General features: G+C 33.1%; 2 protein-coding genes across 2 annotated transcripts; one reads left to right on the top strand and one right to left on the bottom strand.

Moving 5' to 3' along the window:
- The first annotated feature begins 2133 nt into the window (after window positions 1-2133).
- On the top strand, window positions 2134-7500 carry LOC116108166 (clathrin interactor EPSIN 1). The gene is made up of 12 exons (XM_031394437.1): window positions 2134-2176; window positions 2279-2329; window positions 2429-2480; window positions 3255-3334; window positions 3429-3507; window positions 3639-3722; window positions 3840-3985; window positions 4096-4323; window positions 4488-4621; window positions 5241-5437; window positions 6008-6398; window positions 7024-7500. The coding sequence occupies exons 2-12, from the start codon at window positions 2289-2291 to the stop codon at window positions 7248-7250; spliced, it is 1659 nt and encodes a 552-aa protein (XP_031250297.1). The 5' UTR covers window positions 2134-2176; window positions 2279-2288; the 3' UTR covers window positions 7251-7500.
- Window positions 7501-8115: 615 nt separating this feature from the next.
- Window positions 8116-13424, bottom strand: LOC116108167. The gene is made up of 10 exons (XM_031394438.1): window positions 13282-13424; window positions 12727-12887; window positions 12447-12578; window positions 12301-12351; window positions 11432-11528; window positions 11073-11119; window positions 10121-10337; window positions 9168-9297; window positions 8999-9041; window positions 8116-8311 (listed from the first exon to the last, which is right to left on the bottom strand). The coding sequence occupies exons 1-10, from the start codon at window positions 13331-13333 to the stop codon at window positions 8231-8233; spliced, it is 1011 nt and encodes a 336-aa protein (XP_031250298.1). The 5' UTR covers window positions 13334-13424; the 3' UTR covers window positions 8116-8230.
- Window positions 13425-13960: the final 536 nt, after the last annotated feature.

The raw sequence follows: 13960 nt of genomic DNA on the forward strand, positions 1-13960 counted from the left end.
TCTAAATTAGGTAATGTTATAAGTAATTAAAGGAGTCACTTACATATATAAGGTACTGCATCCAGATTAAATTGACGTAATCAATACTTAAAGTTATAGAGGTAATGTTGTAATAAATGATATTCTAATCATTATAAGTAAGTATGTGCTAATGTAGTAAGTTTATGTAGTAAATAGTAATACTAATATGTTGATTAATATACTATATATAATCAAAGTGAGAGAGTAATATTTATAGGTAAGTAACTGGAATAATGTATGATTTAGGACCTTATAGGAATTAGTAATCATAAAAAATTTTTTAATGAGATATATAATTGAATTATAATTTTAATAATTCAATTAAGTGTGTATACCTGTTTTAATGAAATTGTAGAATGATAAGTGGATTAGACTATAAATCTATAATGAATGTTATAATTAATTAAATTTCTACTATTTCCATTAAATAATCTCTTAAATGTTATACCTCAATATAGACGGCCATGGCCTTCAAATTAATTCGGAGATCAATTTAATGTAATCCTCGCAAATTGAACGTATGATTACTATAAAGTAAGTAAGTCATGTTTATTTCAATTAAAATGTAATAAGTAATAATTTAACTAGAAGATAATGTTTATAATGAGTAAGGTATGTATATTTAAACTAGTAAGATAAATTTGCATTCGTTTAAAATTATCAGCTGTATATTAATATCTTGCTACGGTTACTTATTGAGATTTTATATTAAGGTAGACTTTGATATTTATTGAAAAATAAAAATTTGAACTATTTATATACGTATTATTAATTCCCAATCACAATATACATATTTTAAGCTCACACCTACTTCTTAATACCACTTCATAACTTATTTAATTGGCTATTCTAATTCCAATTCATGTCACTTCATTATGTCACAACAAACTTTAAAATATAATATATATAGAATATATTAAGTTTTATAATGGGTCATTTGTCTGTAATAGTACTAGTTGTATGCTTCTTTAATACGGTATTCTGAAAACTTTTACAGGTTCTATTTTAATTTTAGGAGTAGTAGGATGTAAAATAATGAAACCACCAATTATTTCATTTCGAACAAATAATGTCAGGAATTAAGTTGTTCAGTGCTGAGTCTAGGTTGTGATGACCAAACACAAGGGTAATTCAAAGAATTACACAGAATACAGGTTCATCATACAAAACGGTTTTTTTTCCAGGTTCGGTTCCGGTTCCTCCACAATAAGAACGGAATGGAACCGCACAGTGTCAGTTCCAAAAAAATAGAATCAAAATTACCCGCACAATGCCGATACGGAACTAGAATGTTATTAGGTTACGTTCTCCCCCTAGGTTTCGGTTCTACTCGCTCCGTGCTCACCCTTACATTCCTATAAGCTTTTGTTTAAGGCCTAAAACATTATGAACCCTAATCTGTCAGAAAATAATTTCGCCCTTAGTTTTGGAAACACAAAGTCAACCCCAGTTTTCAATTTTAGAAGTTATTGTTTTGTAAGTAGCAAAAATTAAAATTACAACGGGATGGAGGCAAGTAATTGGCGGGCTTTAGATTTGTTTCTAACAGTTGTATTAAGTGCACCAATTATGTTAATTCACTATAATAATATTTTAGATCTATGATATTACTTTTAAATTATTAATGTTAAGCTCCATCAATTATGTTATATAATTTTTCAAAACTATAATATCGTAAATATAAAGCAAGAGTGATTATTAAAAACCACATTGAGTGGCGAATGGTTGAATAGACTTTGGTTACTAAGAGATCCTAAGTTCGATTCACTTCGGTTTATGTTAGATTGGGGTTTATTTAATTGATTAGTTGAGTGCTTAATTTCTAGACTCTAACACACACAAAAAAAAAAAAGTGTTTAAGACCTCATCATCATTTTTTTTTTATTTTTGAACAAAAGTGATAAAATCCGCGTAATCAATCAAAAACCAATACTTGATTTAATTTAAAATAAAAATAAAAAAAATTCCATGCCAAAATAAGTTTATAATTACCACAGATCAGAGTGGATACAAATTAAAATATAGACGCGAGTAACGTCGTCGTTTCTAAAAAATTTCGTCCGTGTCTCGGTATGTAATAAAACCAACACAATCTGATTACCTCTTCACCCTTGCAACCACATTCAATCCAAGATCTGAATTTCTGCCTTTATAGGTTATAGTTTACAGTTAATTTATTAATGCATTCTTGATCGACAATTATCTAAGATCTAAGGCGTAATTTCCTATAGCATAATTTTGTCTATCAATTTTGCAGATCTATCATCATGGATTTCATGAAGGTCATCGATCAGACAGTTCGCGAAATGTGGCTCCTATCTCCTCTTTACAATTCTATGATTCGATCAGATTTTTCTTCCATCAAATCGTCTTTTATTTTATTATTTTTTTATTAAATTATTTACAGAAAGAGGGAGGTGAATTTGAAGGTTTTGAAGGTTCCGGAGATCGAACAGAAGGTAAGGCATTCAGTTTCTCCACCTTATATTGATTTTTTTTTTTTTTTTTTTTTTTAATTAATCATGAAATATAACTTAGTTGATGATGCATACGTGAGATTTATATTGCAATGAAAAACTCTGTTGAGGTTGAAATTGTTGTATGAAATGTTTAAGGTGAGCTGTTCAGATAGGTTTGCGCAGTTTATGCTACTATCTAATTAACTTATGCTTCAGGTTTTGATTTTGATAGGTGTATTTTATTTCATACATTAATTTCAGTTGGCCATTGCTATTGTTAGAAACTTTGAAACGAATGCTTAGTTTTTATACTCCAACTTTGTGTTCTAAGTTATGGATTGAAGTTCAAGTTGCTATGGTGCCATTAGAAATAGGTTATGTTGAAATTTTTGAAAAGTAGACTAAGGTAATTTATCTGAATGGTCTTACTTTTTTTTGATGTATGGAAGTGCCTATTTAGCGAATCACCATTCATTCTTGCTGTTCTAAAATTAGTTATTAATTTGGAAAGGTATGCTTCTATTTGTCATAATATAATGTCTCTGTCTCATTTTCATTCTCATAATCTGATGGATCAATTTGGATTGATGGGTAATTATAGGTATATGTTACAGTATGCCAAATATACCATAACTTTGTGGGGGCTAGACTGGCTACAGTTGAAGCCTGTGTTGTGTGGATAATATGAATCATTCCTGCCATTATGTGAGTCTTTAAAGTTTTTTTTTTAATTCATTTGTAGTTTATTACATGAATTTATCATTATTAAAACAGGTATTGGATGCGACAGATAATGAACCTTGGGGTCCTCATGGCACTGCATTGGCTGAAATAGCACAGGCCACTAAGAAATTGTTAGTTTGTGTTAACTTTTTGCAAGTATTGATGTATTTTTAAAGAATGATATCTTTATTTTGTAATTAACTGATTAGTTACTATGTCTGGTAGCTCTGAATGTCAGTTAGTAATGAATGTTCTGTGGACAAGATTAGGTGAAACTGGCAAGGACTGGCGTTATGTTTACAAGGTAGCATATTCCTTCATTATTGCAGTATCAACCTAAAGATTCACATATACAAAATCTTTTACATCCATTTCCCATCTTTACGCTTAATTACATTTTTAAAGCACTAATATGTGAAACTGCTCCTGTATCAGGCATTGGCTGTTATAGAATATTTGGTTTCCCATGGATCTGAACGTGCAGTAGATGACATAATAGAACATACTTTTCAGATATCAGTAAGGACTATTGTTTTATATTTTCCTGATATGCCTATGCAATCCTTTAACATGTTCGGAATCAAGTTTTATTTTTTCTTAATTCTGGTTACTTGTTATCTCTTCTGCATTGATTAGTCTTTATCAAGTTTTGAGTATGTTGAGCCAAATGGGAAGGATATGGGAATTAATGTGCGGAAGAAGGCAGAGATCATAGTGACCCTTCTGAACAACAAAGATAAAATAGAAGAAGTTAGAACTAAAGCTGCTGCAAATCGTGAAAAGTAAGTCATAGGTTTAGGAGCTACAAATATGTGGTAAATTTCAGCTTCTACAAATTCTATTGTTGCTTTTGTTTTCAGTGCATTAACTATATCCATGCCACTATCCTTAGGTACTTTGGACTTTCATCTTCTGGGATAACATATAAGACTGGTTCGGCCTCCTCTTATGGTAGTGGTGGCTTTCAAAGTAGTGATCGTTATGGAGGTTTTCAGGAGGATAGTTATAAAGAAAGGGATTGGTATGGAGAGGATAAGTTCGAAAAGGATACATTTGGAAAGTCACGTCGAGGGGCTGCAAGTGAAAATCAAGGGAGCACGTTGAAGAAGGGGTCTTTACGGTATGGCTGGTCTCAGGTTTAATTCTGTTATGATAGATATTTTTTCTTGCACCAAGAGGGAGAGGGGGAGAGTTGATTGAACCATTCTGTCACTAAGTGTCAGGAGTTTCTCTTTGCCTCTTTAAAGTTAGTATACTGTTAATTTTACAATGTTACTTTTGCAGCAAGGGTCAAGATAATATTGCATCTAACGCATCAAAATCAGCAACAAAATCAAAAGACTCAGATAATTACAGTTCAGGTGTTCCGTCAAATAATTTTGATGATGATTTTGATCCTCGTGGGGTTTCTAGTAACAGTAAGTATTCTGTGTGACTGGTTATGCTGTTAGTTGTTTCTTCAATTAATCAAAAAGAAGCCTCGTAGGGTCACATACATGTTTAGGTTGTTAAGTATATATTGTTTGGTTTGTCACTGCAATTGCATGTCTGTTGCCCGTTCTTCATATAGTTTAGAGCTTTGTCGAATAGGGCTATCATACTTTCACAGATATGTATATTCAAATAAATATACAGCAAATCAAGAGATTGTAAATGGATAGACTGTAAATGAAATTTACATGGTTACTTAACTTTCCATTCCTTGCTAATGAGGATATGATTGGAATGCATAATCGTTAGTGGGTTGAGGAGAGGGGAGTTATATAGAAGGTGTGGTTGTGCTGGAACATGTGAGGCCTAGAGAGTTTCATTCCCAGCAGCTAGGGCTGTTTTTTATTGATAGTTTATATGGTAGTTGCATATATGAGCCATAAATCTTCCTGTGCCATATGAACCTTGTGAATTGCCTGATTCCGTTTGGACAATGTTGTAGGTTTAGAAACTTGTTGAATAAGATGCATTTCATACTGTTGCACTAATTATATTTGGATTGGATACTTGTTACAAACCATATATTTGCATTGTCTTATTTGACAGAACCAGATGCTGGAAGCTCTAAACAAGTGGATCTGTTTGGAGACAGTTTGATTGGTGACCTTATGGATGCACCAACTTCAGTTCCTGCAGAAACATCTGCATCGAATGGCAATTCCTCAGAGGTTGATCTTTTTGCTGATGCAGCTTTTGTATCAGCAAAACCTCAGCCAGAAACAGGAACAAGTTCTCAGACTAAGGTCTGATTCTTTTCTAGAACTGTAAAGCATGTTCATCAATGTCTTGTTTACTCCTTATGAAAGGAAAACTAAGAAAGATATCATGATCTTCTTAACTTTGAGAATGTTGTGTATCTTATATTTTCAGTGACAAGTTGACTAGCCACAGTCTTACACTATGAAACATTATGTGTTGATGGTAAATGCTCATCAAATGTGTTAATTTACCAATGAATGTTCTACTTGTGTAAGTTATAATTTATTTTATGCAAACCTAGGGATTCATATATTTTGCGTGCATGTTCAATGTTATGTTGTAAAGGCATTGCTACCATATATCTGATGATTTAGGATTTACCCACAAAGGTATGGAATAAATGTTATGTGTGTTTCTTGGATGAGATACTGACTTGACAATACTAAGAGTTGACACAGAGTAGAAGAATATTTGCTTGACTGAGTAGATAAATGTTTTGGTTGTTGAAAGATGTATTTTTATGCTGGAGTAGGACTTGGGATGTATTCATTCTCCATTAGGTGCTAAAGTAATTTTGTTTCTGCACTTAATTTTCATAATGACCATTTATGCAGACCGAGGTCGATCTATTTGCTTCGCAACCTGCTGTGTCATCTGCAGTTCCTTCACCAGTTGACTTTTTTGCCACCTCGGAGCCAGTTGTGCAGCCACCAGCCAAGCCTTCAAATTCTGGACCAACAAATATCGACATTGTTGATCCATTTGCTACGGTTCCACTCAATAGTTTTGATGGATCTGATCTTTTTGGTGCTTTCACTTCTAACTCCGAGTCAGTATCTACTGAAGCTACACAAAATCCTACCAGTGATTCCAGCCTTAACAACTTGGGCGGAAAGTCTTCATCAGTCTCAACTACTCAAACCAAAAAGGACGCTTTCCAGGTGAAATCTGGAATTTGGGCAGATTCACTAAGTCGTGGGATAATTGATCTTAATATATCTGCTCGTAAGTATATTTTGCAACCACCTAAATATTTTTTTATGCTTGCAATGTTGTATATTGTATTGCTTCACATATATTAAATAATATTTTCATGTATGTATTATGTTGCTCGATATTGTAATCTTGTCTCCATAGATCTATAGTTAGACAAATTTCTTGCTGTATACATTTAATAGTTTGACTATGGTAGTGGATCCAAGTTTGTGCATAAAATATATATGATGCTTGAAGTCTCAGATTTAGAGTTGGACCATGGAATCTGCACTAATCATTTTCATGTTCAGATATGGAGGGGGACCTTGGGACATGATACATTTTGTCCTCTCCCTATCGGTCCGATCTTGTTTAAACTTCTGGGAATAGTTAATAACTGACATGTTTGGCTGCTTCCATGATGACATGAATGAAACTGTTTCATGAGCACAAATTTAGATGATGGCAGAAGCAACTAAAACGTTTGGAAATGGTCCTTGTCATTGCCTGTGAGGATAGATGTAGTCCTTTAGTCATAGTAATCTGCATGCAATTTGTTTTTATATACAGACATTTCTCCCTCTCTGTGTTAACATATGAGTATTCAATTGCCCAAGTTTTACCTCATAAGCACTTCGTATTGTGCACCTTGCAGCCAAGAAGGTATCATTGGCCGATATTGGTGTTGTGGGTGGACTGAGTGATGGATCAGAAGAAATTACAAAGGGCCCTCCCACTTCATTTTACATGGGAAGAGCAATGGGCACGGGGTCTGGTCTTGGTAGATCTGGGTTTACATCTTCACAAGCAACAGTTGAAGATGACTTATTCTCAAACCTTGGTGGCCAACAATATCAATATGGTGGCAGCTTCAAAAAGTAAAATTTTTTATTTTTTTATTTTTGGTTCATTTATCCAGTGTATTCTCAATATTCTTTTGCCCACTTGGCTAAGGTATTTGAAGTGTTGAGCATATTTGTGTGCTTAGTTGTTCTTGTTCGTAAGTAAATACATGAAAAAACAATATGGTGACTTGATTATTGCGCCTGATTATAAGGAGAGACTTTGGATTGCTGTATGTTAAATTTTATTGATAGAGTTACTTCTATGTAAGAGTACCGTCAAGTTCTGATGGCTCAGTTTTTCAATTTACTGTAAGAAATTTGTATGGGCTTCTTATTAGTTAAAACGAATTAGCAGTTAGATGTTCTGGTGCTGTTACGTACTTCGGATAAAGAATATTAAAGATGACTTCAACCTGCATAGCTATATAGCATAAGCAAGAGTTAAACGTTTAGGTTAGGTTTTTATTCCGGTAGTGCATAAGAATCTTATCAAAGACTCGGATAATACAACATTATGACTCCATATTAGTATTACCCAATATGTTTTCAAAATAAATAAATAAATAAAATAAAACCATTGAAAAGCAGTTTAATGAGCAGAGCCAGGGGGATTGTTTTTGGCAGTAATTGCATGGATTCGCTAGCAGATAAGAGTAGAACTCTTCTTTGCATATGTTTATAAAGAACCCACTTGAAAATAATGTCATGTGATCCAGACTCGTTTCTTTAGAGCTGGTCCTCCGGCAGGGTGTTCTTCTGTTGTTGAATTTAGCGTTAATATTTGTATTATATATTGGGAATAATTAGTTAATTTAGTTGGACTTAATGATTTTGAGTGAACCTTGGCATTTGACCATATGATAACACAGCAACTTAATTTGGAAGACAAACAGACCTACCCAAGAATGATCATAACAGCAAACATCTAAAGTTGGGCAACAATATTACAGCAGTAAAAGTGATTATTATTGTTATAAAGATTTGAGTTTGAAAAGAAGCACTAAAGACAAATGCTCCTTAGTAATAGACTTCCAACATTCTCCCCCTTAACATGGCTTCTGCTTTCCTAACTTGCTTCACTGGTCCTATGATGAATACCTACAAGAAAACCATAACTCATTCAGTAATTGGGCAAAAGAGATGCACAGTACTTCATTTGTGAATGCTCTTTTGTTCTACACATACATGAACTAGGGGCTTCCTTGACTCCAAAATCTTGTATTTGAAATATTTTCTTACTGTTTCTTTTACTTAACTCGTATAAAACATTGATACAAGAACAAACACAAATTTGTGCACGAATGAAGTTAGGACAGGAATTATCAAAGATAACTGGAGAGTGGAAATGACAACATGGAAATCTCAAGCAATATTTATGAGCTAAGATAAAGGTAATAGAGCAATGCAAATTTTAGATGAGCCAAAGGGAGAAGCTTTGTCATTCTAGAACCATCTAAGAAAATCAATACATGGATGTCAGGGATTATCCACAATGCTTCTAACATTCCAAACTATACATCAGCTGCTATCTACAATTTTGCTATGAAAGAGAAGTGAGGATACTTTTAGTTCAGTAACTAGTGAAGTATCCTCTCAAAAAGTGTAGCATGTTTATGTTTTCCTTCATATAGCAATGCATGTTAAAAAAGTCACCCATATGCCATATCATAATTTTAGATGCTTCAATCCTAAATCAAGAGGAACCACACAACGAGATTGGTACACAGCGTAGGTAAAAATACATAGGAGCAACTGTAAAATTATTCAGAAGATTTGCCGACTAACCTTGTCAGGTGGACCCTTAGCACCTCCAATGAGAATTTCCGCCCTGCAAAGAATAGAGTTTGAAATAAAGAATGAGAAGACCATATTGGTGCTTGCATACAAAAGAGAAAAAAATTGCATTTGTATCCAATGCACAGATACAAACACAAAGAAAGAGTGATATATATACTCGCAAGATTCCTTAATTGCCAAAATGGAAGATCCTCTTCTTCCAATAATAAGTCCCATCTTTCCAGGAGGAACACCGAGAATTGACAGTATTTCTTCCTCAGGAGCATCTCCCTCCCCTATCAAGCTATCTACATAGATAAACCACAAATCTATATCAGCATCTTGAAATCTCAACAACACTAAAGTTGCATGACGTACCAAACAGCAAACTTAAGTCATTTGTCCCTTACATCTTGTGTTATTAATAAACTATACATCAAACAAATTTAGTGCAACTACAAATCTGACTAGGTGCTTCTATACCATTCACAATCACAGTTAGGGAGCAGATACTGAAACACATATATTGGCTTGATGCAAATTTATCTAACTAAAGGTTTGTTACAAACATACATATGCACTGAATTTTCCCTTCCATTTCTTAGTGTATACACTATATCTCAACAATACATGAATCCTACTTTCAAATAATTTGACTTATTTCGAATTACAATAACATATGTAATACCTTCTGATATGAAACAGAAAGCATAAAACCAATTGACCCAAGAATAATGAGGTAGCAAAGTAAGCATAGATATAAGAAATATGTGAAGACAGGTAATAAGGAATGAACACACAAAACAATATAGACATATAATCAATTACCCAGAAGTTAAACACCAAAACTCGTTAGTTAGATAATGACAAAGTTTTTCTGCAGTGAATTTAAACATGAAAATTATGGTTCATGAAAGAGAGACATTATATCTAATTACTACAGTACCTTCCTTATTAATAATTAAAATGAAAATTAAATATATAAGTTACATTAAGAAAAAAGCTCATTGGATTGACCAATTTCTCATACTCAAGGAACAATATACAAAGAAGAAAAAAATAATTTCGAAAGATATACAAACAAGAAATAATAAATTTGTAACAAGATTGAAATTCAAAGAAAATAAAAACCTGGAATTGGTGGAAGGGATGGCCAATCACCATAGTCATTATCATTGATGCAGAAACATCGACAATAAAGTGCACCACGAACAGCAAGATACCATAAGGATTGTTCATTCAGTTTCTTCATCATATTGTGATAGATGTAGGGGAGAAAGCGGACATCATCTGCAGCTGCTCGGACCATCAGGTCAGTTAGTGGCCGGTAAGTCCAAAACTTGGGGTCCTGTACATTACAGATTTGATGCATCTCATAAGATGCTAGTTTGAAGACATGACATTGCTATACATTATTGCAGCAAAATCAGACTGTCACTTCAGTCATAATATGCAAGAGGCAATTGTGCAGATGAAACAAAAATGCATTGGAAATAAAGGTCTGCACTGATTTTAATGATAATTCTTGGTATGCTTTTGTTTCAAGTTTGTAGGTTATAATTTCCAGCCTTCTTGTTTGTTATAGTACAACACAATATCAACCTCGACTAAACATATGGAAGGAAATCAGTTACTCTACCCATTATAAATCATAATATGGTGATCCAATCCTGTTTCTTTATCAATAGATCTCTAAGATCCTAAGAAGGCTACTTAATGCCAACGGCCGAAGCATATACAATCTTTTACATAACATACAGAGATCTCGTATCTCTAGCCTATTCACAATATGATTTTTAAGTTGAATGAAACTTCAAAGAAAAAGTGTTTCCTGAAAGAGATAATTTTAAAAATTGCTCATAAGGCTGCATACTATTTATTTTTTCCCACATAAAAACCATTTCTGCATTTGAAATCTCCCTTGAAATGCTTCCTACAATGCTACGAAAAAGGCAAACTTAAAAAGAGTTTAATAGAATGAAATGAAGACAGTGAAATGGCCACTTTTACTTCCATGAAGAATTCCAGTAGTTTCAACTACCGTAAAAGAGAAATTCAAAGTGAACAAGACCTCCAAACTAACCTGCCTCAGGAGGACACGGACCTCTTCCTTCTCCTGATAAGATATGCCTGATTCAAGTCCTCAAAATTATTAGCAAAAGTAATAAATTAAGCAATTTGGTGCAGACAATTTAATACTGAACCAGAGACACATATTTTAAAAAATGATTAACTGCCTTAATCAATGAAGGCATCAAGGTAGCTACTTAGTCATCAGAAGCAATTTACAGGAGCATATAAATAAAAATCTTAAGCAAGCATCAAATGCATTCATGAAAACACTAAAACAAACAAACATTGAGGAAAAAAGTTAACAAACAAAAAGGTTCTTTTACATGAAACAAATAAATATTTAAAAGGATACCACGACATATAAAATACCGCAATAACGTGGATCTGCGAGGAGGCCAACAAATGATATGTAGTCATCTGGTGATCTTTTCCGTCCTTCTTGCTCTTCTATCAGAGAATATGCAATCTACAAGCCCCAAAAAGAACAGGAAAAATCAACTTCTTAAAATTCTCTTGATTGTGTACATCAATAAGAAAATGAAGGCTTGAAACTCCATAAACGTATTTTATCTGCGTAAGAAACTTCAAGTGCAAACTTGCATTTCTCATAAAAAGGAGTTAAAATGGATGCTTCTTCAACAAGTGAACTCAAAAAGTACAAGCCAATTTAAGAAATCATATGGCCGACTCAGACAAAGCAGGTTAACATGAGGCCAAGCTGGCTAGTATTAAAACAGAGAAAATGCAAAGATTTTCCAAGTCATCAACCCCATATGATTTTTCTTTTTTTCTTAACTTTTTTCTCTAAAAAACACAAAGGACCATAGTCTAATCATATCTTGAACGTTTCCAAAAAACTGCAAGTCCAGTAGCATTCTGCAGACTTTAAGAATGCTAATCATCAATCTAAAACAGAGGGAGGAAAGGGAGTATTACCAGGGAAAAAGAGACTTAAAAGTCAAACCAGGGAAATTATACATTTATTCTCCAATTGTAAAGAAAAAAAACTATGGCAAAAACAAAGACTGGGCAGTTGAATAAGAGCAAGAGGATAAGTATAGACATTGCCATTGGTAAACCAAAAGACCAAATTTTAACGTTCTTCAAATCCATACACTCTTTACGTTCCTCATGTCACAAACAAAAAAATTAAACTATGACATCTTTTGGTTCTCCAAATCACAAAAAACATATAAAATTGCACCCATAAGTTTCAGCGAGTCATTAAATAATCTTACCTGGGTATCCACAACATTGTGCAACTTAATGCCGAATTGAAAATACAATGCCTACAAAAAATAAAAAATTTTAACAATAGCAATAATATGAAGTAACTCATATCAAACATACCATGATGCAGAAAAAAACAAAATCAACTAGTGACCTCACTATCTCGTTTGCAATCGTGAATAACTTTTGTGATGTAACTAGACTCAAGTGCAGGCTTACAGGCATTGATAAGCGTCTCTCCACCCTGAATAGCGTCAACCAGATATATAGCATCTGAAAATGCAAGCTGCCAGAAAGCACAAAACCTAAGGTAACAATGTTTACTATTATATCTAATCCACAAACACAATAATTCAAAACATCAAATGAACATATATTATTTAACAAGAATGGTACAACAATTTGGATAATTGGGAGTGAAAAACACATTATACCTGCATAATACAAAGCGTTCCAATTCGACATAGGTCAACTCCCTCACAGTCAAAACCAATGATCAATTGCCTCTCAGCTGATGGTTCTAAGAATTCAGATGGAAGTTGAGAAGCATTTGTCACAATATGGATTGGAACCAATGAATCTATGGGCTTTCCACCTGCAACATAAAAGAATTAAAATAATAATAAAAAGCGGAATAAAATGTTGTGAACTGGACAAAAACTTCCAATAAAAGTTATTCATAAAACAAATTCGGAAAGAATAATTGACTTATCTCCACTTCATACAACATCAAAATGTAACCCTCGTTAAAGACCTACGAACTCAGATTAGTGGAAAATCTTTTATTCGAACAATATTTTCTTTTCTTTTCCTATATTTTCTCGTCAACCAAACGAAACCAAAGATACACAAAAGAAAAAGAATCTAACAACAGCAGCAGGTAATCCGCAAACAAGGACACAAAGCTTGATTTTAGGATAAATTTAGAAAAGAAAAATAATCTTGGAATTGAATTAAAAGTAAATGTAATTCATTGAATAATAAATTACCAGGGTCTGAAGAGAGAGGAATGTGTGTGTGATGAGAAGAAGACGAGGCCATGTCATTGGGACCATCCAACCAGATCAAATAAATTTTTTTTCTCTGTAATCTGACCTAGTGGGGTTTATATTGAGATTTTGATATTTCTGGAATTATTAGTTGGTTCTGATGGGTAAGGTAATAAGAAGGGCAAAGCAGTTCACCACTAGATCTTTGCCACGTCAAGCAGTCATGTTAGATCGTCATATATAGCGTACACGTGGTTTAAATGCACTGATTTCAACGAAAAAGTTACGAGACAATAACCATTTAATTCGTGAGAAAATAATTTACAATTTAGCTGAAAATATCTTATTTTAAAGTCTACCGACCATATCCAAAAATATATTCTTCACTTTAACGCTTGTAAAAATAATAATAAGTTTCTCTTTAATTTTTTTTTGAGTATCATAAATATTATTAATATGTCCATTTTTTTAAATAATATTTTACAAGTAATTAAATAGAATGATAACATGATACTATAGCTAATAATAAATCAGAGATATTTGAAGTGCTTCCATCATCTTTTATAGTTTTTTTTAATTAATAGAAAATACTAAATAATAATAATAATAATAATAATAATAAAGTTTAATCCAATGTTCTGAAAACCGGACCGGACAATGACCCGTTTAAGGGTCCAGT

The sequence above is a fragment of the Pistacia vera genome, unplaced genomic scaffold (genome assembly GCF_008641045.1).
Source record: "Pistacia vera cultivar Batoury unplaced genomic scaffold, PisVer_v2 Contig555, whole genome shotgun sequence".
Classification (NCBI taxonomy): domain Eukaryota; kingdom Viridiplantae; phylum Streptophyta; class Magnoliopsida; order Sapindales; family Anacardiaceae; genus Pistacia; species Pistacia vera.